The sequence below is a fragment of the Oryctolagus cuniculus genome, chromosome 3 (assembly GCF_051225735.1).
Source record: "Oryctolagus cuniculus isolate XC-2025 breed Fujian yellow rabbit chromosome 3, ASM5122573v1, whole genome shotgun sequence".
Taxonomy (NCBI): Eukaryota; Metazoa; Chordata; class Mammalia; order Lagomorpha; family Leporidae; genus Oryctolagus; species Oryctolagus cuniculus.
The window spans coordinates 79,071,085-79,094,592 of NC_142869.1; the positions used below are offsets into that span (position 1 = coordinate 79,071,085).

The window sequence follows — 23,508 nt, forward strand, 5'->3', positions numbered from 1 at the left end:
AGAAACTAAGAATGTATTTATATGCTTTGAACTCACTCTGGATAATTAATTCATAAAATACACATTTGCTTCAATAACTACATTATTCCCTCAAATTTGTGGCTCAGTTTTCAGGCCTCAAGCTAAGGAACAAAAAAATTCTCTGTATAGCCAGTACATAAGAGAGATTTTAATATTTCAACTATTCTCCACTGGAGTGAAAATCTTTAATTCAACAATGAAGAGCTGCAGTAGTAACGAAGAGTTTCCCACTCAGCAAACATTACATAGAAACAATCTATTATTCAGATGAATTTAATTAAAGGGTTTACGATGGAAGTAATGTTTACTATTATCATGCATTTGAAAGTTTCTTCATTTTAAAAGATTAAATTTTATGCACAACAAGGCATCATGTCAGGGTAGCAGAAAGATATCTGGGAAGAGTTCAGTTGTAATGTAATTTTATATCAGAATTCCCCTCCTGGGATTTGAACAAAGTATATATTTCTAAGATCAAGAAAATCGCCATTAGCTGAAAAAGTGTGCTTTATTCATTCTTAACAATGGATGTTAGTGATTCTCAAATAGGCATACCTATACCCGGCACCCCCCTTGCTTATCATTTGAGGATTTTGTTACCTAGCAACACTCATATTGGGAACAGGTCCTATTCATAAAGCATTGGATAACTGTTGTCAATCCCATTTCTGTTTGAAACAGCCCATCAGGAGAGTTTCTGTCAATCTAATGACTTATGATCATCCTGAATCAACCTAGGTTAAGTTGCTAACATTGCTGCAGGACTTGAAAGGGCCCTTTAACTTGACATTTGAAAACAGAAGAAATCTATGAGAAACAAAATAACAGTATGGATTAATCAAGCATTTATTAGGCAGTTATTTTAAATACATAGATGCATAAATTACACACACAATACTGGTATGTTCACTTTAATTTCCAATTCTTCCTCACTGAAGGATTTTATCCTTGAGTGGGTGAAAGCAGTCTGCCACACTATCCTGTGTTCCGCCTTCCCCCTTATCCAAATCTGTGTTTTCTGCTTCTTTGCTCTCATGATGACCCAGCCAGGATGGAAGCTGTGACTCTCAGCCAGCAGCAGCTGTTAAGAACCAGTCTAGGGAAGTTCTCTGTTGCTGCTGCCGCTCTGATTGTTCTTATGCCTTGCTTAAGCAATAACTTTTCCCTGACCTCTGCCTTCCGCCTTAGGACTCACATTACTTCAGGATTCCAACTGGGGCCCACACTCACTGCCTTATTGCAACATCTTGCTTTTTCTCTGGTGTCTGTTGCCCTAGGAGATGTCACAGGATTCTTAGTCTTTCAAGACATTACTGATCTACTGATCGCATGCGCTCCTTTAAGAGGCTCTGTATTTAGCCTCAGGTTTACTAGGTCAGTGGGCTTCCTCATGATCTTTCATTATCACTAACTGCATGACAACAAAGGCTATGCTGGCCCATTTATCACCCAGCAAGCAGTGTAGCCACTTGGTTAATATGACATTCACACTGAATGGTACTTTTCCCCAATCTGTCTGCTGACTAGAGCCTTCTTAGACAATGTTCTGAGTTGTTCCAGCAGCCCATACTTGGTATCATACAACTGCCTACATACTGAAGTGTAGAAAAGCTTATTTTCTTAGAGGTGCCTCTACAGACATTTTATTTCTAAGAAGAAAAGACAGATATGCCAATCATTGTCTCTGTTTCTCCTACTGAATTTGCTTTTTTGCTCTTCCTGACTAGGGATTAAAGTCATGCTTCTCGAAACATCTAGAATTATCTAGCTGGAGAAAATTCTCACATTTTATTTTTAATAGAGAGAAAGAGAGGGAGAATGAAGAGAGAGAGAGAACATGCTAGAAAGTGAGCAGAGATGGAGATAAACACAGACCATCCATCTACTGGTTCACTTCCTAAAGGCCTGAAGCTGACAGCTATGTCCTCAACCTAGGTCTCCCACAGGGCAGTGGAGATCCCAACTATGTGAGCCATCACTGCTGCTTCCCAAGGTCTGCAAGGGGAAGAAATTGAACTCAGGCACCGGAATTGGAAATCAAACCCAGACACTACGACATGAGGGCATCTTAACTGGCATCCTACCTGCTAAGTCAAATGCCTTCCCCTACCATTGGCTTTAAGCCTACCAATTTAAATGTCCAATTTGTAAGTACCCTGACTTTAGAAAAGTACAGTGATGCTAATTCACACATTCCTACATGTTGTGTGATATCTGACAAGCAGTCTTTTTTTTTTTTTTTTTTTTTTTTGACAGGCAGAGTGGACAGTGAGAGAGAGAGACAGAGAGAAAGGTCTTCCTTTGCTGTTGGTTCACCCTCCAATGGCCACCACGGCCGGCGCACCGCGCTGATCTGAAGGCAGGAGCCAGGTGCTTCTCCTGGTCTCCCATGGGGTGCAGGGCCCAAGCACTTGGGCCATCCTCCACTGCACTCCCTGGCCACAGCAGAGAGCTGGCCTGGAAGAGGGCCAACCGGGACAGAATCCGGCGCCCCGACCGGGACTAGAACCCGGTGTGCCGGTGCCGCAAGGCGGAGGATTAGCCTAGTGAGCCGCGGCACCGGCCACAAGCAGTCTTAATGCAGATCATAGATATTGATTTTTTAAATTTTTGTAATTTACTTGAAAGGCAGGCACAAACACACAGAGAGAGAAAGAGAAAGGGGGGGCTCTTACATTTATTCCTCACATGCCTGAAATATCTCGATCTGGGCCAGGTTGAAGCCAGGATCCTAGAACTTAATCCTGGTTCCCACATGTGTGGCAAGGACCCGGATTCTTGAGTTATCATCTACTTCCTCCCAGAGTGTGCATTTACTGGAAGTGGGAATAAGAACTGGAGCCAACATTGAAACCAAGGCACTCTGATAAGGAATTGAGGCAATTCAAGTGACATCTTAACTGCTATGCTAAATGCCCACCCTTCAGGTCATAATTTTTACAAAACAAACAATGACTGTCACTATATCTTGGTACTGGGCACTGTGGCACTCAACCCAGATACCTACAAGCTGTGGGAGATACTGAATACTGAGGTTCCACTGCTCTGCCTCTCTCTGGAATTATAGTTAAAGGCAGGAAACTGTGTTACTCCAGGTTGTGGCCTCTCCTATGTGGTGGCTATAGTCAGAGACTGGCTGATGGAGGAACACAAAGGTCAGACATACTTGCTTCTATTGGGCATAACTCCAGAGCTCCCAGGAGGACTGACTGAAACTTCTGTCACACTGAATTGCAGGTTAACTTCCTCTTCCTAATCCTGTCTTCCTTATAGATATATCTCCTGAGAGTACTTCACATTAAAGTTTTGCAGTCTGTTTTCAAGGATCCATTAAAGATACCCTTCGTCCACCTCTAATCCTTTGTAAGGGGAAGGATCTCAGCTTTTGGCCTTTACAACATCTCTTATTTATCTATCCCCCCCACACACTCTCACACAGACACACAGACACACACACACACACACGCACACACACTATAAGCACACTCCCTCCTTACCTCACTGTAGTCTCTAGTTTGCATTACTGTTTGAATGTAATTGTCCATAATTCAACTACACAGATCCAAGCAAGAATAAGATGCTTATAATTTATGTTTGAAATGGTTGTGGTAGTAAATTACTCAACAAAGTTCTAAAAGTGTGTAGAAATAATGAGAAATTGAAACAAGAACATGATCGGGAATTTACAGTTGTATTGTGAGGAAATTTGCTTAAAATAGATGGAAAATGCTTGTTTTTTCACAAGAAATATATTGTTGCTAATGCTACCAAATATATTCTTAAATTGGAAGAATTGTTAGAAGTAAAAAAATGGTATAAATTTCTATCAAACTCCAGTAAAGGAGAACCAGTTCCCAAAGGAAAGAAGAGGCTATAGAAGAGAGAGAGATAAAAAGAGAGAGAGAGAGAAAGGTCAGACTGGTTTAGTCTTCTCAAATCGGAAGAGTGTAGTAAAGCCCTTTTTGGAAGCCCTATTACTGTAGGAGTGGAAAATATAATTGTAATCAGTATATTTTATGAGAAAATGACTAGCACAAGCATGTAAGTGAAGAAATTAAAACCTGGAGAAAATATTAAGAATCAGTTAATCCAAAGGGGCTATCTCAGGAGGTCAATGGGAAAGAGTGCTGGTTGGGGGAGGGAAGTTTGTTATTCACCTTTGCACTCATAAGCAAATTGTGTGTATGTATTTGTGTACCTTTAGAGGAGAGAGCCAGGATTTTCATCAGATTCTCATGAGGATAATTATGATGCAAGTAAACACTACACCTTCAGTAAAACTGAAATTAAATCAAGAAAGTTGCTATTTTACTTATTCTGACTATATAATTTCCTATTTGACACCAGTCAATTTTCTAAATCTTTGCTAATATAAATGGGAGGGATAATTCTAGGCTCTTCAAAGACAAAGACTAGGGGAATATGTACGTGTCTTCTTGGTTGGGAAGTAAAAACTTCTTCATTAAATATGGCACAGTATATATGAAGATACAAGCTTAGGAATTTATATTCAGCAACTTCAAAAATGTGATATGCCTTAAGACATTCTAGTAGTAGTTATAAGTTCACATATGTTAGCAACGACATACCTTCCTGGATGAACAGACCAAAATTAGGTTGTTTAATAGCACTTGTAATTCTCTGGTAATGTGTGAATGTGGATGAAAAAAATCTCATTCTGTTTTTTTTTTATTTCAGTATTGTTAAGCTTTTTAGTACATAACAGGCTAAATAGTATTTGTTTTAATTATTCAAGCTAGAGAGCTAATATATTAAAATTCAAAGACTTACTGCAAAAAGATGCTTTCCAGTGTGGAGACCTGTAACAGGATTACACTCATCTATGTTCTATATTTCATGCTCCAAAGTGCTAACACTGAGAAAAATTCTCAATGTGTATTCTTTCCGGATGAACTATAGTTAGATAACTAAATCTGTAATGCAATATAACATGGTTAAATTAACCTAGTGATGCAGAAAAAACCATCTGTACCACCTTGGATATGACTAACCTATAGGAACAAACTAAATGCTGTATGTGGTCATTAATCTAAGAAAGCCATTGAACTGTTTTCAAGGGAGAAGGATTGTGTTTGCTGATGAAGAATGAATAAAAGCAACCATTGGCCTTCAATAAATTGTAATAAGCTTGCAAAATTGATTTGTAAACTGCTTTATAACTCGATTTCATGTGCATTAAGAACTAATCAAACGACTTCGAAGCAGTTCACAGATTTTCAACTTGGCAATTTATTTGAGCATGTAGAAATACAGAAGAGGGCTTGCAGAACAGTTACTACGATGCACTGTTACTTAATCCTATTTGTACAAATTGGTTCTTCTCATCTTCATTCATTAATCCAGAGTTTAATGCTGAATGCACTTGGGGTTGGTCAATATATTGTATTTTCAGAGAAATAAATTCATTTTTAAAAAGATTTATCTATTTTAATTTGAAAGTTAGGGTTGCAGAAACTGAAGAATATTCACATACACACCCCACCCCAATACTTGCTGAGTGATTGTCCATCCATTGGTCCACTCTCCAGATTGTCACAACAACCCTAGCTGGTCCTGGCCAAAGCCAGGAGCTTCTTCTGGGTCTCCCACATGGACAGCATGGGCCCAAGCACTTGGGCCATCTTCGCCTGTTTTTCCCAGGCCATTAACAAGGAGATGGATCAGAAGTGGAACAGACAAGATTTTAACCAGTACCTCTGTCAGATGCCAGCAGCACAGGTGTGGCTTAACCCTCTTTGCTATAATGCCAGATCTAAGAAATAAATTCTATTTCAGTTAACTACTGGACCACAAAATGAATGGTTAAAACAAAAAAAAATTAGCCTGCTTGATTCTAAAATTTTCTGTAATAGATATTTTATATAAACCTCACTAGATGATGAGGGGTTTGATACTTTTTTGTAGATATTAGAATCACAACAGTTGTAAAAGATTGAATCAGCAATAAAGATTGTATCAAATATAGAGAGCATGGCATAAAGTTCACCAATTCTGTGAACTATTGAATTCCACTTAATCAATAATTTTTGTAAGATATGAGTCAGTACAAGTCCAGGAGGTTAAGCTTCTCTAATTATCACATGCAGAGTAATAGTCTCATTTTTTCCACAATCAGAATTGAGTCTATTATGAGTTCAGTTTAGAATTTGTTCACAGAAACTCATTTACCAAGTTTAGGCATTCTATCAGGGCTCTGAGTTAGTGGTGAGAAAAACAGATAGCCTGCCCTTCCGAGCTCTAGAGTCAAATGAGGAAGAGAAATGTCAATTGGAAAATCAACATGTATATAATTATGAACTGTGGTGACAACTATGAGAGGGCTGCTAGCCAAGTTCTAGAGGAAGAAAATCTTTCCTGAGGAAATAACTATGGAGCTAAAACCTAAAGGATGAGCTTGGGAGGGGAAAAAAAAGTGGTAAAATCAAAAGAAACTCTGAATCTGAAAGAGCCCAGACCTTCAGAGAAACTGAAAAGTCTCTTAGGCTAAATTCTAGAGAGGAAGGGAAAGCGAAGAAGCTTCAGGAGGAGATTGTTTCATCTTTGTTCCCAAAACATAAAGTTATGGGGAACCAGGGTGGTGGAGGAGTGATTAAACAATAGCCTACATGATCAGAGATGAATTCTATTGAAATATTTAAATTATTATCACTTAAGGACAGACATTAATGGTGCAAATGTGAAAAGTGATTAACGTGTTATTACCTTAATAGATTTAGCAGAAGTAAGAGTAGTGGAAATTGGAGATTGGGGCCAGCGCTGTGGCGCAGTGGGTTAACGCCCTGGCCTGAAGAGCCAGCATCCCATATGGGCGCTGGTTCAAGACCCGGCTACTCTACTTCCAATCCAGCTCTCTGCTATGGCCTGGGAAAGCAGTAGAAGATAGCTCAAGTTCTTGGGCCCCTGCACCTGTGTAGGAGACCTGGAAGAAGCTCCTGGCTCCTGGTTTTGGATTGGTGCAGCTCTGGCCCTTGCAGCCATCTGGGGAGTGAACCATCAGTGGATGACCTTTCTCTCTGCGTCTCCTCTCTCTGTGTATCTCTGACTTTCAAATAAATAAATAAATCTTTTCTAAAAAAGTGGTGGAGATGAGAAGTGGAAACTTAAAACAAATATAGGAAGTGAAATGAACACAATTAGAAGACTGATATTGATCAGATATGGGGGATGAGTGTGAAAGAAAGTAGGTAACCTTCATGGGACAGGCGTTTGGCACACAAGAAGATCTTCATCCAATGTCAGAGTGCCTGGATTCCAGGCTTGGATCTACTCCTAATTCTAGCTTCCTGCTAATGTGTACCCTTGGAAACAACAGGTGATGGCTCAAGTGGCTGGATCTCTGCCACCCACTTAGGAGATCCTGGTTGCAATCCCTGGCCCTGGCTGTTGTGGTTATTTAGAGTATGACTAGCAGACTAGCAGAAGGAAGATATTCTCTCTCTCTCGCTCTCGTTCTCTCTCTCTCTCTAATAAATGAATGAAATGAAATAATATGCCCCTCAAGTGCCATTCACATATGACTGCATGGATGCTATTCACTGAGAAAAATGTCTGGGCTTGGAGGGATGGGACATGAGATTTAAGGTTGCCTTTAGACCTTCTAAGTAGAGATATTAACAGAGCGATTAGAAATATAGATTTGGAACTTAGGAAACAATGAGGTTGGAGGAGTAAGTTATCAGTTACGATACTGAAGGGGGAATGAAAGCATGTGAAAAGAAGATCATCCACTGGAAGAATATTCTCTAAATGGAAGAAAGTTCATTAGTTTTGAAAATGTTCTTGGCCAGTGCCACGGCCCACTTGGCTAATCCTCCGCCTGTGGCACTGGCACCCGGGGTTCTAGTCCCGGTTGGGGTGCCGGTTCTGTCCTGGTTGCTCCTCTTCCAGTCCAGCTCTCTGCTGTGGCCTGGGAGGGCAGTGGAGGATGGCCCAAGTGTTTTTGGACCCTGCACCCTCATGGGAGACCAGGAGGAAGCACCTGGCTCTTTGGATCGGTGCAGCACCGGTGTGGTGGTCATTTGGGGGGTGAACCAATGGAAGGAAGACCTTTCTCTCTGTCTCTCTCTCTCACTGTCTAACTCTGCCTGTAAAAAAAAAAAAAAAGGAAAATGTTCTTTGTTCTTTCATGTTTTAGTACTATCTTAAATGTATCAAGGAAAAGTTCAACGTATCTTAAAGATAATGGTGCCCATGAACATTAAAGACTTTAAGAAGATAGAAAGTATAAAAGCCTGAAGACACAGCTGATTATCTAGAAGTGCAATTTTTAATAATAAAGTCATGAGATGATATGGACCTAGACTACTATACTGGCAATAGAAATCATAAACTATCTCTTCTTATAAATAATACTCAGAGAAGCTTTGGAGTACAGATTCTTGTTTTGATAATTCCCTAATTTCATTTACTTTGAGTAGTAGAAATTCTACTTACTGCATTATTTTTTAAACGTATAAAAGAATGTATGTCTGTACCAGCAACAGAGATATATGAAGAATACAATATTCTTACCTACTTCCAAATGTATCCATTGAGCTAAACAATTTTTAAAGTTTGATATGTGTTAACCTACATCTTTCTCTGAACAAAGATAAGCTTCTGTTGTTTTTTTTTTTAAGGAAAATAATATCATGCATATGTAGAATCAAAATTTCCATTTAACTTACTGATATGGTTGCATTTAACTTAGTGATTTAACTTAATAACCTTTTAGTCAAAACATATGGACATTCTAACATTTTAAAGAATGCCATTAGATTCCAAAGTATAAAAATGCTTTAATTTATTCAATCACTCTCTAATAGATATTCATACTATTTTTATGCTTTTGCAGTACCTTATGCATGGCTTGCTGTGCCAAATGAAAAGTTTCTATTATTGATTTTAATAAATACTGCCAGATGACTTCCCAAAGATGTCACAATGTGCAATCCCACCAGTAAGGTGTCAGAAAGCCCGTCAGTATTCTTTGCCAGTACTAGATGTCATACTTTTTTTTCTATTTACTGCTAAATTAAGGAATGGAAAAATTATATCCCCTTGTTTAAATTTGCATTTAAATTATCAGTGATTTTGTTTGCTAATATTTGTGTTTTGATGTTTATACTTACTACCTACTATTTTAATTTTAATATCTAATTTTGATGTTTATATTTAATCCTGTAACTCACCCACTTTGAGATTTGCATAGAACAAATTTTGGAATTAAAAAACAACAAAAATAAATTCTTCTCTTTGCAATACATATCTGTTTAAAACTAAAAAAATTTCAATAATATCAGATGAAATGAGGAATCTGCCATATGTAGTAGAATCAATTTCTCCCACTCAAAGTCTACTCACAATATTATACCAGGCAAACCTTCTGGGTATGTGAGGCCAGCTCCTTAACCTCACCTTCGTTCCTTCCTTATACTACCAGTATATTAACACCCCAAACACTCACACGTACACACACATACATCCACATACAATATAGTTTTCCCTGCATTTACTCTCTGACATAAGATACCCCAATCTTCTTTGGTATATAAGTTGGGTTCGTTTTTTAAATTTCCAAGAAAAATGGATGCATGTGAATATGTATTTTTAGTTTGCTAAAACCAAAGTCTTCTTTCATCTGAAGAATACTTTCATGTATCAAAAGCATATTAAAGGGCCAGCGCCGCAGCTCACTAGGCTAATCCTCCGCCTTGCGGTGCCGGCACACCGGGTTCTAGTCCCGGTCGGGACGCTGGATTCTGTCCCGGTTGCCCGTCTTCCAGGCCAGCTCTCTGCTGTGGCCAGGGAGTGCAGTGCAGGATGGCCCAAGTGCTTGGGCCCTGCACCCCATGGGAGACCAGGATAAGTACCTGGCTCCTGGCTTTGGATCAGCGCGGTGCTGATCTGGCAAAAGGAAGAACCAACGGCAAAGGAAGACCTTTCTCTCTGTCTCTCTCTCTCACTGTCCACTCTGCCTGTCAAAAAATAAAAAATAAAAAGCATATCAAAGCATATTTCTTATTTTGTTATTTTCTTACTAGTTATCATTTAATTGATGCTGATCTCACAGAAGATTTTCTCTCATTCTAATTGTAACTATCTCAATTAAGTATTTATTAATAATTCTTTTACATGGTGTTTAAACATGAGTCAATCATGTTTCTGTTAAGGGACATATCCTTTGTCTTATAATAATGTTCATTTCTCTTTCTGTTTGTAGGGAAACTTTTTGGGTTCAAGTTTCCTGGTCTGAGAGTTCTCACCTACAGAAAGCAGTCCTTGCCCCAAGAAGACCCTGATGTGGTAGTAATCGATTCATCTAAACACAGTGATGATTCAGTTGCCATGAAGCACTTTAAGTCTCCGACAAAAGAAAGCTGCAGCCCTTCTGAAGCAGATGATACAAAAGCCTTGATACAGCCTAGCAAATGTTCCCCATTGGTGAATATATCTGGACCTCTTGACCATTCTTCTCCCAAGAGGCAATGGGACAGACTCTATCCTGACATGCTGCAGTCAAGTTCCCGCCTGACTCATTCCAGATCTAAAGAAAGCATTTGTAGTATACGGAGGGCATCTTCCGTACACGACATAGAAGGGTTCAGTGTCCACCCTAAGAACATTTTTAGAGACAGGCATGCCAGTGAAGGTATGTTTGTATTTTTAATATGGAAGCATATGAATGAATAATGAAAAACTGTTTTCACATTATTTCAAAGTTCAACATTAATCTTTATTTTTGGGAGGAATAAATGTGATTAAAATATTAAAAAATGTGAATTTTTACATTTAGAGTTTTTACTGGTTCCTCCTTGAAACCTATTGAGTGACTTCCTTTCTACTGGCTTCTTGTTTCTGAACTAGGATGATTGCCATTATCTGCCTACCTCATAGAGAGCTGATTAATTAATACTTAATATAAGAGTTGCTTAGGTAATGAACAGGATCACCTCCAACATAATTTATTTTACTACATTTACCCATGGTCACACACTCACATCCCCAACAGAATGAGTGCTATTTCATCACAGGACTATTTTATTGGCCAACTCTTTTCCAAGGAAGAGATGAATAAAATGTGATGTAGGGAATGATCAGAATGTAAAAACTGACAGGAGAAGAGGATAAGGAGGGGAATCGGGAAAAGTTTAAGGGAACAAAACAAACACTGAAAATCCTGATCTTAAAAATACTTATTTTAAAAGTGAAATCAGAATTTATTTATTAGTCCCTGGCCTCTATGTTTACTTTATTCTATTAGTCAGTAGTGAAAATAGGCATGTTCAAAAAGCAAGGATTCATCATTAATACAATGATGGCTATTAGGTCTGTGAAGTATTTACCATGTGCAAGGCAATCTACATATTTGACACACATTAACAGATAATTTTAATAAAAATCCTACAAGTTAGTGTATTAATGAGTTTTTCACCACTACAGTGAAGTAGCTGAGAGAAGTTAGCTTTGTAAAGAGAAAAGGTTTGCTTGGGCCCACCATTCTGGAGGTTCTTAGTCCAAGATCAGGCATTCCCATTGGTTTTGCATCTGGTGATGACTATTTGTTGTCAGAGTCCTGAAGCAGCACAGAGCATCAAACAGCAGCAGGGAGTGCAAATGCCTACATCTGTTTTTATAAAATCATGGTGCCATCATGGGGCCTCCAGCCTAACAGCCTAATCTAATCCAGTCCTTTCCCAAAGCTTCCAGCTCCAAACACTATAGCCAGATTAATTCTCAGCCCTTTAAATACCATTGCCTTATGACTTTGGGGTTTAAAATTCTACCTGAGTTCAGGAGCCAAATCTTGTTCCAACAACAGCAGTTAAGCAACATTTTAAAAAATATTTATTTATTCATTTGTTGGAAAGGTAGAATTAGAGAGAGAAAGAGAGAGAGAGCGAGAGAAAGAGAACCATCTTCTGGTTCACTCCAAAAGGTCCACAACAGCCAAAGATGGACCAGGCTGAAGTCAGGAGTCAGGAGCTTTATCCAGGTCTCCCACATGGGTGGCAGGGGCCTAAGTACTTACACTATTTTCCAGTGCTTTTCCAGGCACTTTAGCCAGGAGCTGGATTGGAAGAGGAGCAGGCAGGACTTGAACTGAGGCCCAAATGGCATGCTGGCATCACAGGTACTGGCTTTATCCACCAAGCCCCAGTGCTGGCCCCAAGAGCCATTTAAGTCCCATTTTATAATTGAAGCTACCGAAGCTTAGACAGTTAAGTAACTGGCTCAAGTTTGCACAGCTAGTACATGTCAGAGCCTGAGTCATACCCAAGACTGCCTGTCCATAGTGCACAATCAAATTCATGGAGTTTTTCCTCCCTTCTTCCAGCATCCTGTCATAGAAGTTGTCTATTGGGCCATTGAACATTCCTCAATGCTTCTAGGATTCAGAGCACCATACACAGATATATGAGTTCAACATTTCAAACTCCCATGCATTTGGGCTCTTGAAAAGTCTGCTAATCTTTCTCTGTTATAATTTCTTTGCGCACCATCACTGCTCTTTCTTCTACTGGTTTTCCTTTAAAGGCATAAATGTGATCATATGGCTCCTTAGGATGGACCACCTGACGCTTTGTTAATGGACCAGTTATTGTCAAGTCTTATTGAAGATTCTGCAGGACAGACTCCCCCACTGTACACTGTATTTTAGGCTTTCATTGAAGTAACTTGTTTCCAAAAATGTTTCATACATTTTCTTGCTTCATTATTTTATTATGGAATACTCTTCCCTACTTTGACCATCCTCACAGTACCATTTGGCCTCAGGGACCTATTTTCCCCTTCCCAAGCCAGAAGAATTAACTGATTTCATAATGTATTTTATGTATCTGTCATTCTTGCTAGATATTCAGGCAAACAATTGCATTGTAGTGAGCCATTCCAGTATTGGAGCTCTGCAAGTTTTACATCTAGCATAATTGTCTACTTCATGGCAGATAGTTGATAAATGTTGGTGTGACATTGAGAAGATCATGCTCATGAATTATGTTCCAAAATCACATACATAAATAAATAATGAATGCTCTGCTCTGTAATGCTCTGAATTCCAACCAAAGTGTTAAGATTGAATCATGTGGAAAATCTTTATCTAAAGGGCACAGGGAAGTAGAGAAGGCAGAAGAGGTGAAAGAAAATGAGTTGGCAGGAAAAAAAAAATCAAGGAGAACTAAATCAATACATCTGAAACAGAAAGGACAGTTTGCTGTAAGACAGCTTTGAAAAACTGTATACTTTACAAGAGCAATTAATACATCCATTTCAGTCTGCGGTTCAAAGAAGGTCACAAGGAAAAAGAAAATAAAATCAAGGACAATTCCCACATTTGTTAATCACCTGAGGCTCTATACCATTTAGCAATGGCAGTCTCAATATTTCCTTAATGATCCTCTGCAATTTGACCTTTGTATAATGGGTTCCATGGTTGAACAACAATAAATCCTATACATTAGTATGAAAGACCAATATATGTTTTCATTAGTCTAGTTAGTGTAGTCATCTGTAGCAATCATATTAACTTTTCAAAGGTTGGCCTTACATTCTACAGACAGAACCTGAGTGATAGTATAAAAGTGAGAAACAATAAATTTGACAATCAAACTGATACATAAGCAATACATCCTACAGAAAGTCTGGATCAGATTTTATGACTTAACGTTCCTGTTTTCAGTTTTTGTGGAAGAGTAACTGACAAAATTGGGGAAAAGAATGACTAAGATTTTTGTATTTCTCAGTACAGGTATCACACATAGACACTTAGTCCTACAACTGTCCTCATTTTCCTCTCCCCACCCAAGCTAAGCTGTTTTCAGAAAATCTATCATTTTCTTGCAAATGATACAATGTGTGACTATAGATGGATAAACCCAAAGGATATTTTGTATTTCTGCTTTAGATCAGTTCTATCTAAAAAATCATTGATTGGCACAGAGGAAACTAAATTTCCCAAGACACATAATTTGGTGCATTTTAGAAAATGAGTCATTGATATGGGAATATAGAAAACTTTTAAAATTGATTTCAGTTTTATGAATTCATATAACTTTAACAGTCTAAATTCCACATGCATCAGATTTTGAATTTATCTCTTCATTCAAATAGAGAAATCTCCATCTGCTTGGACTACCTTTTCAGAACTTTAAATATCTTTGCAAAAATATTAATGCATAATATTTTACATGATCTTCTCATTTAATCTGTGTTAGCACATAGCTTAGAACTGCATTGAGGTAGTTCAAAAGATGCGGGGAAAATGGAATACAAAGATGGTAATTTTAGTGCGAAAATTTTGAAACCCATGCATAGGTTCAACATAATATGCATTTCCATGAGCTTTTTGAAGATTCTTCCTATGCATGACTTTCAATTTTTTGCACCAAAAATAAATGATCTTTTAATAGCAGTTTCCACAAATATATTGAAGTGTCTTCATGCTTCTCAATCTATTTATGGTGAAGGACCAGAATTTTTTTTTTTCTAATCCATCACAAACTGAATCATTTGTAAATATAATAAAAATATACAGTCAAAAATGAATTTTTACAAAATAGACAGGCAAAATATAAACCCCATTTGTTTTATCATTAGATTCAGCAGATACGAAATTATTCTGTCACATTGCTGTGGAAGATTTAAGTACTCTAATTTCTGCACTTATGTTGTCATGGAGGAGTAACAATCAGATTTCAGGGTACAGATCACACACTCTGCTTGGAATGTCAACGTGGCATTAACTGTATAATGTAATGTCTGGTAGTTTTCTTCACATTTGTAGATCATATTATAGAATTTCTAGTTTGGTGAGTACAGTTGTAATTTTGGACCACTTTCAAGCAGTTGTTACTTTCCTAATGATTTTTGGACTCAGCTTCTGATGGAGCCATTATTTTTGTGTAAGCAAGATCCCTTCTATTTTCCCACTCATTTTTATGATTCCCTCAGAGTGGGAAGTGAGTTATTATCCATGGCCACATTTTATGTTGGTGTCCCCGTGATTGGAAATGTGATATAGTATGCAACATTAATAGAATTACTTCAATAGTAAGCTCTTAAAAAGCTGTGATAAAAAACTCAAGATTTCACATGAGCACAGTGTAAGATGTTAACAAAATGTTGACAGTTATCAAATGTTGTATATGTTTGAATGATTTTGATATGGCTCATTTAATTCGTTTATGTGTTTCAAAGCTAGTAATGCATATTTTGTTAGTAGCAAATATCAGCATCTAGAATGCTAATCTCAAAAAAATCTGAAAGCATTCCACTCTGAGATTTATTTTTTTTTATTTTTATTTTTTTTTTATTTTTTGACAGGCAGAGTGGACAGTGAGAGAGAGAGACAGAGAGAAAGGTCTTCCTTTTGCCGTTGGCTCACCCTCCAATGGCCGCCGCGGCCAGCGCGCTGCGGCCGGCGCACCGCGCTGATCTGATGGCAGGAGCCAGGAGCCAGGTGCTTTTCCTGGTCTCCCATGGGGTGCAGGGCCCAAGCACCTGGGCCATCCTCCACTGCACTCCCTGGCCACAGCAGAGAGCTGGCCTGGAAGAGGGGCAACCGGGACAGAATCCGGCGCCCCGACTGGGACTAGAACCCGGTGTGCCGGCGCCGCTAGGCGGAGGATTAGCCTAGTGAGCCGCGGCGCCAGCCCCACTCTGAGATTTAAAATGACACATTTTAATATAAACAAATTTCCTAAATATTTGAGGTACTATACTCAGTGCATTGTGAAAATAGAAATATTTTCACATTCCTTTTAAATCAGTAGATATTTCACTGATTTTTGTAATTATTTTTGCTTAACATTGTTTCAGTTATATTTGCTATTTTCAAAGTATACATTGAACAACATTTGAGAGAGGGAGGAGTTAAAATTGTGATTAATAATACAAGCTGGTTTATTAAGGAAAACTGTTATCTTAGAATTTTCTCTATTAATACACTGGATTAAACTGTATCAAAATTGCTTAGCATGAAAAGTATTATGTAGTCTTCTTTTAAATATATTGTAAATGGTGGTTGCGACACTAAAACTGGCTTCTGACAAGGTTGAAAGTTATGGTCCCAACTACTGGTGGCTGAGGATGTCTCTCTTCAAAGTATCATAATTACAAAACCTGTAGCTTGGGATCCTTTTAAATTAAGTAAGATAAATGTTTATTATAGTTAAACAAGGATGTTTGGTATGGCAGATAATATTTTTGTATATGTATTTTACTTAAATAGCACCCAGTGTTAATTGTAGTCAAGTATAAATTTTCATCATTATGTCCTGTTTTCTAATTGCTTTTACAATTACTAGAGGAATTTTAGTATATAAAACATAATTTTAGTCTTCTTTTCATATTTCTCTCTTTTTATCCTTATATGCTCAAAACAGACAATGGTCGCAATGTCAAAGGTAATGTGCAAATGCGGATTTCACCATCTGATGCTTAAAGTTTCCCCTTACTTGGCATGTTAACCTGCCTGCTGGATGCCCTGTTCAATGCAACACCCTCATGCTGCCCTTAGCTAGACCAGGTGCCTGGTGGAGACATCATGGCTTGATTTTGCTGGATACGTTGTCACTTTCTGAGCTGTGTCATTAAAGTGATTATGAACTTTTTTTCCTGCAAGAATATAAGCCTGGGTTGACAATGAGCACTGCCTAAATATCCAAATCAATGAAAAAGAAACAAAAAACAAGCTATATATTCCAGTGTAATAGTGATATATAAACCTTTTTCAGGGAAAACAGATTTTTTTAAGTAGAAGATTAAGTAAACAAAGTACTACATGACCATATCAGTTCACTTGTTCCTCTTTTGTTTCCTTAAAACTAGTTTCACGTTCCTGGATGGCAGGGGGTATGGTTTTAAGCTTACTGTAGTAGTAAACTGTACATGCATGACAGTCATTTCCTATTTTTTGATAATATATTTTGATCATTTGAATTGTGTTCTATATTAGTCTGAAATCACTGGCATGACCTACAGCTACTGTAGGGTAATATTTTACTGGAAATACCTCGGATAAATTTTGATTTGGCTTAAAATTTGAAATTCACCTCTTTTTTTTTTACTTAATTGCCATAGATACAAGGATTACAAAATATAATAATAATAATCTCATTAAATTGAAAAGTGTTTTGACTTGGTCTTTTACCATAGGCCTTGCATGCTGCTGTGGGTATGCAAATGGTGACAGTGACTTGTTTTGTGCATGTGTGTTGCATGAACACGTCTCCACCAGTAACCATCATTACTTAGCATTCACTGTTCGGCCTATTCTGTATGTCACTGGTGCTCTGACTACTGTGCAGTTTGGTATATTGATTTCTAAATTCCTTTCTAATCAATTCAGAGCTGGCAATGGTTATAAATTAATAGCATTAGAAACCAAAGAAGTTTTCTGGTCAGAAGTCCAGGGTTATTTAAAAATAAGGGAAAAATGGCAGTTTCTCTCCTCCCAAAAATCTTTGTTTTTTCCAATTCAGAGAGGGTCTATGCCTTTTTAATAGTAGCATGTGATTTCATCTACATGATTATTCTACCCTTGGCTTCTCCACTGGGTTTTCTTAAAAGGAGAAAATTAATATCAGCTTGGGTGTTGATTTTCATTGACATCATTCAGAAAGTAATCTTAAGAAACAGGATAAAGACGACTCTTGACAACCTGTCTGTGTGAAATGATTGAACTTAGGAACTGACAATTAGTCTTTCCAGTGATTTTTTTAAAAAAATTATTAGAGATGCAGAAAGATAGAAAAACATACAGTACTCCTATCTGCTGGTTCTCTGTCCAAATGCCTGCACCAGCCTGCATTGAGCCTGATTGAAGCTAACAGCTGGGAACTTAATTCAGTTCTCCTATTTGAGTGATAGGGACTCAAATACTTGAGCCATCACTTGCTGCCTTCCAGCGTTTAGAAGTAAGTGCTAGAGCCAGGATTCAAATGCAGGCAATTTGCTATGGTACATGGATGTCAGAAATGACATCTTAACCAAACATTCACCCTCCATTGACTTTTTTAAATGCAGTGAGAAATGAATTAAATCACTTTTATTTTATTTTATTTATTTATTTTTTGACAGGCAGAGTGAGACAGTGAGACAGAGAGACAGAGAGAAAGGTCTTCCTTCTGTTGGTTCACTCTCCAGATAGCCGCTAAGGCCAGTGTGCTGCAGCTGGCGCAGCGCGCTGATCCGAAGCCAGGAGCCAGGTGCTTCCTCCTGGTCTCCCATGCGGGTGCAGTGCCCAAGCACTTAGGCCATCCTCCACTTCCTTCCTGGGCCACAGCAGAGCGCTGGACTGGAAGAGGAGCAACTGGGACAGAATCCGGTGCCCCAACCGGGACTAGAACCTGGGGTGCCGGCGCCGCAGCGGAGGATTAGCATAGTGAGCTGTGGCACTGGCTGAATTAAATCACTTTTAATAGATAAAATAGTGAACTGGCTTTTCTTTCAAACTAGTAGTTCATATACAAACTACATTGACAAACTACAGTCATTTCAGGTCAGCTATAAAAAGTAATATATATAAAAGCTACATAAAGTAATCTACTCAATCTCCAACCCTTTTTTCATCAATCCCGCCATTTTGTAATAGCAATAGTCTTTGAACAAAACTGTTATCTTAAAATAAAATCCAGATAACACATCAATTTCATAATCACAATTTAAAATATGTAATACAATCATCAAAACCAAGATTTGGAATTATTAACCTTTAAGCAATTATTGAAAGTTTCCACATACTAACATTCATAAAGTTAAATCCATCAATTGGAGAAAACATGTGTAAACAATAAAATTTAAAATAAATTCAAAATTTTTAGTGTTTTTACTTTCTGTGTTTGAAAACTATTTTATTATTTACTTTCCACTATTTTTAATATAAAGAGAGCAGATTTAATGTAGCTCATAGATACAATTCTAAGAATGCACTGGTAATTTCCTTCCTCCCTTCCTCTTCCTCCTTTCTTCCCTCATCTATCTATCTTTCTTCTTTCATTTTTTCAGTTCTTGAGAGAACATTTTTGATTAAGGTTATAGTCACAAATTTAATGCTCCACTAAATGAAGAATTCAACAAATAAAAAGCTAAAAGACCTTATTGTTCAGAAGCAGTGCAGGCAAGGGCTATAAATTATAATCAAATTAAAATATATCAATTTCATTCATATAAAGTAAATTTTAAAATTAATCACAGATCATTGAAACTATAGTAATATATTATTATTCTTAGCTATTTGTATGACAAAGATAGAAACCAAAGTTTGACAAAACATTTTGCAGCAATATTGCAAGCTACTAATTTTAAGTGTCTGATTACTTTAATATTTAACAGAATAACTAGCATACCAGTTAGGTACAGGAAAGTACATTAAGTAAAACAATAAGTACATTAAGTACAACATAAGTATGCTAAGTAAAATAAGCAAAAATAAAAGTATTTTGGGGGTTCCATTGATTCATATTTCTATTCTTGTGTCAGTACTAGGCTGTTTAGATTATAACTGCCCTGTGATATGTCTTGAAGTATGGTATTGTGATTCTTCCAGCTTTATGTTTATTGTTTAAGATTGCTTTAACTAATCACGATATCTTGTGATTCCATATTAATTTTAGGGTCTTTTTTTCTAGATCTTAGGAGAATGTGTTTGGTATTTTGATTGGAATCACAATGAGTCTGTAAGTTGTTTGGATAGTATGGACATTTGGGTGATATTAATTTTTCCAATCCATGACCATGGGAGATGTTTTTAATTTTCTATGGCATTTTCTACTCTTTCCTTAATGTTTTCTAATTTGCATTGTAGAGATGTTTCCTGTATTTGATTAAGTTTATCCCAAAGAATTAAATTTTTATAGCTATTATGAATGAGATTGATTTTACAAGTTCTTTCTCAACTATGATGTTGTTTGCGTATACAAATGCTATTGATTTTTGTGTGTTGATTTTATATCCTGTAACTTTGCTGAGCTCTCTTATGAGTTCTAATAGCCTCTGAGTAGAGTCTTGTGGTTTCCCTATGTATAGAATCATATCATCTGCAAACAGTGGTAATTTGACTTCCTACTTTTCCATTTGTATCCCTTTGGTTTCTTTCATAATACCTTTGGCTAAAACTTCCGGGACTATGTTGAATAGCAGTGGTGACAATGGGCATCATTGTCTGGTTCAGGATCTTAGTGAAAATGCTTCCAGGTTTCCCCATTCGGTATGATGCTACTGTGGATTTGTCATAAATTGCCCTGATTGTGTTGAGTTATGTTCCTTCTATGCCCAATTTGTTTAAGATTTTTAACATGAAACAATGTTGTATTTTATCAAATGCTTTCTCTGTATCTATTGAGATGAGCATATGGTTTTTATTCTTCAATTTGTTTATGTGATATATCACATTGATTTATTTGAGAATGTTGAACCATTCTTGCATACCAGGGATAAATCTCAGTTGGTTTTGGGAAAATGATCTTTCTGATGTGTTGTTGGATTCAATTAGCTAGTATTTTGTTAAGGATTTTTGCGGCTATGTTCATCAGGTATATTTGTCGATAGTTCCTTTTTATTGATGTATCCTTCAATGATTTAGGAATTAAGGCAATACTGGCCTCATAGAAAGAGTTTTGAAGGATTCTCTCCCATTGGAATCGGAATTAGTTCTTCTTTATATAACATATTGCCAAAGAATAGGAAAGGTCTATTTCAAATAAATTGCATATTTTATCTATATACAAGTACATACTCATATGTATAATTTAAAAAAAGTTTTCTAAAGTGTGATACTGGTATCTAGACTTACCTGAAGTACTGATTAACTGAATTCACTTCAAACTTAATTGTTTCTCTGCCTATTCAGCTTTTGAAATCATCAGTAAGAGTTTATCCTGTTTTCCCTATTGAGTAATACAATAATACAATTTTACCACTTTATTGCTTCCATCTCAAGAAAGCCTGCATAATTTCTCACTGTATGTCTATCTCTCTCTATCTCTGTCTCTACCTCTACACCTCTCTCTGTCTCTCTCTATTTCTCTTTCTATCTCTATCTCTATCTATCTCTATCTCTCTCACAAGGGTATGGATAGTTTCCAACTTGTTTTGTAGTCCATCAGTCATGAGTCAGAAACAAAATTACTGTCAAGATTTGTTACAGTTTTAACTTTCCCTCTAACCATGAAACCTATCTGACTCAATGTAGATGTTGAATACAAATAGTTTGATGATTACTTCGAATATATCTTTCTAAGAATAAAATTGATTATCTTATGTTTACTGATAAAACTGTTCATTTACAAAGTTTAATTATTAAACTTTACATTTGCATTTTCTTTAATATCAGGACACTTGAGCAATTTGGATTTTATTAAACTTTAGCAAAGCATTAAGCCCTTGACTGTAATGTAAATTAAAAATAAGTTGTCTAAAACAAATAAATAATAAACTGTAACCAAACAAACTCAATGCAATAAAAAGCATGGCACAAAGACCCCCTGGCTTAATTTTTCTTTGTTCTATTAGACCCTCAAGACAATGACCTTTAAGAAAATAAAATGATTTTAAATATGTTTATATATTAGCTGTCCTCAGAATGTTTCCAGCACTATGTACAGGAGAATCTATTCTCCTGAGCATTTCATGCTTCATGATAAATTTTAATAATCTTATCAGATGAATTTTAAACATCTTCATTCTAAGGTTTTATCCAAGTTGTTGCTTTACCCTTTAGCTTAATCTCGAAATAGATGGTATTTCTTTGTAGCTGGAAACCAGCCTACTTGTATATAATCCAACACTGGTAATATATAAAAAGCTTTATCTAGCTCTTGGACTGCCTGGTTACTTGGCTTCCATCTTCTCCTAATATATTGAAAAAAATTAATCTGGCCATCCATCTTGCAAATTTCTAAAGAACAACCAGTTCTCTTATGTATTTTGAGATTTACTTTCCTTTCTTTTGAATCTATTATTTCTGCCAATTCATTTTCCTTAAATTCATTTACTTTGTTTTTCAGGCTATTCTCCTTCCTTCTATTAGAATCCTAAATCCCATCTGTTCATGATCACTCTCAGTGAGGCTGCCTTTCACCTCTATGTTCCCAACCAAGGCCTCTCTGAATATAGACCTAGGAGGTAGGAAACCCTGTATTCTGGTTTGTAGTCTTTGATTCTCATTCCCTCTAGTCCTCATATTTCTTTTGCCTAGATTTGCAGTTGGTGAAATAAAGATGTTTTTAACACCTATCACAGTACAAGTAATCAAATTCTGTCTTACTAGAATTTAGGTAAGTTTTAGAGGAATCTGAGTCAACACTGTTCATTTTGCAATCCCCAAAGACTTCAGCACACAAATATCTGCTTTAAAATCTATAGAAAAAAGTTGAAAAAAATTATAAATGCCTTATCTATGTATAAAGTATTTTAAGTAGTACATTATTTTTGTTGGGTTCATTAAATATATCCATTTGAAGGAAAAAAATCTAGATTAACTCTCTAAGACTAAGAGCTTAAGGAAAACCCGTATAGAGTAACAGTTCATAAGATTTTTCCACTAGTAAAAGAGGTTAAAATAATGACTTAAATGAAGCTGCAGACACTGAGGCAAAATATGAGTGTCATGTTTTGCCAACCAGTTACTGAACTGTTTCAGACTTAGTGTCTTGTCTTTCAGCAAATATTTTGTTTTATTCACTTTACTATCCTGAAATGAAATGCAGAGATAATCTAACACATTTCTAAAAGACCACTTCATTTGCTAACTGCTACATAAAGGAGATATAAGAAGAAAGTAGTTCATAATAAAATGAAATGTATTCCAATATGCTAGTGTTCAAACATAACTATACTAAAAGACAAAATGTAATAATCAGACATGAAAAAATTGGCTTTAAAATCATTAAGAACTTGAGAAAACATTCCATATAATCATTGGATAACATGTTAAAGCATGTCTATGGATGGATAAAAAGTAAAGGCCACCTTTGGAGTCAATAATAATTAATTGATTGATTGTACCTGAATTAGTGGAAAATAACCAAAATTAAATTATGAATAATGTACCAAGAAAAACTGAGGAGAAATGAGCTGACCTTTACTCTAAAAAAAAAAAAAATGATTGATTGATTGATTTGAAAGGCAGAGAGAGAGAGGGAAAGAAAAAAAATTGTGACATCAAACTCCCTCATCGTTCTGGGAATCAAGAACATTTCTATGAATGTCCACCAAGATGAAATACTGCCATAGCTGAGATTATGTTTTCATAGGTGTAGCCAATTCAGTGGTGCTTATTAGTCACAAGGGCAGAGTAGATTAACAGTTTCTTTTTGCCTATTAGCATCATAAATAATCCATTTTTAAAGCTTTTATTTATTTATTCATGTACTTGACTTGCAGAGTGACTGAGAGAGAGAGAGAAAGAGAGAGAGAAAGAGAGAGTGAGAGAGATAGAGAATCTTCCATTCACTGGTTCATACTCCAAATGGCCACAACAGTAAAGTC

General features: G+C 36.7%; 1 protein-coding gene across 3 annotated transcripts in view; it reads left to right on the top strand.

Moving 5' to 3' along the window:
- The window catches only part of KCNH7 (potassium voltage-gated channel subfamily H member 7), a 512,838-nt gene that overhangs the window by 344,025 nt on the left and 145,305 nt on the right, over positions 1 to 23,508 (top strand). For 2 of the 3 annotated variants that reach the window (XM_051848592.3, XM_051848593.3), the window contains exons 4-6: positions 10,244 to 10,672; positions 16,404 to 16,424; positions 16,849 to 16,872. In XM_051848592.3, the coding sequence (XP_051704552.2) occupies positions 10,244 to 10,672; positions 16,404 to 16,424; positions 16,849 to 16,872 (474 nt within the window). The remainder of the gene's footprint in view (positions 1 to 10,243; positions 10,673 to 16,403; positions 16,425 to 16,848; positions 16,873 to 23,508) is intronic. The other variant, XM_002712225.6, reaches the window with a different exon arrangement.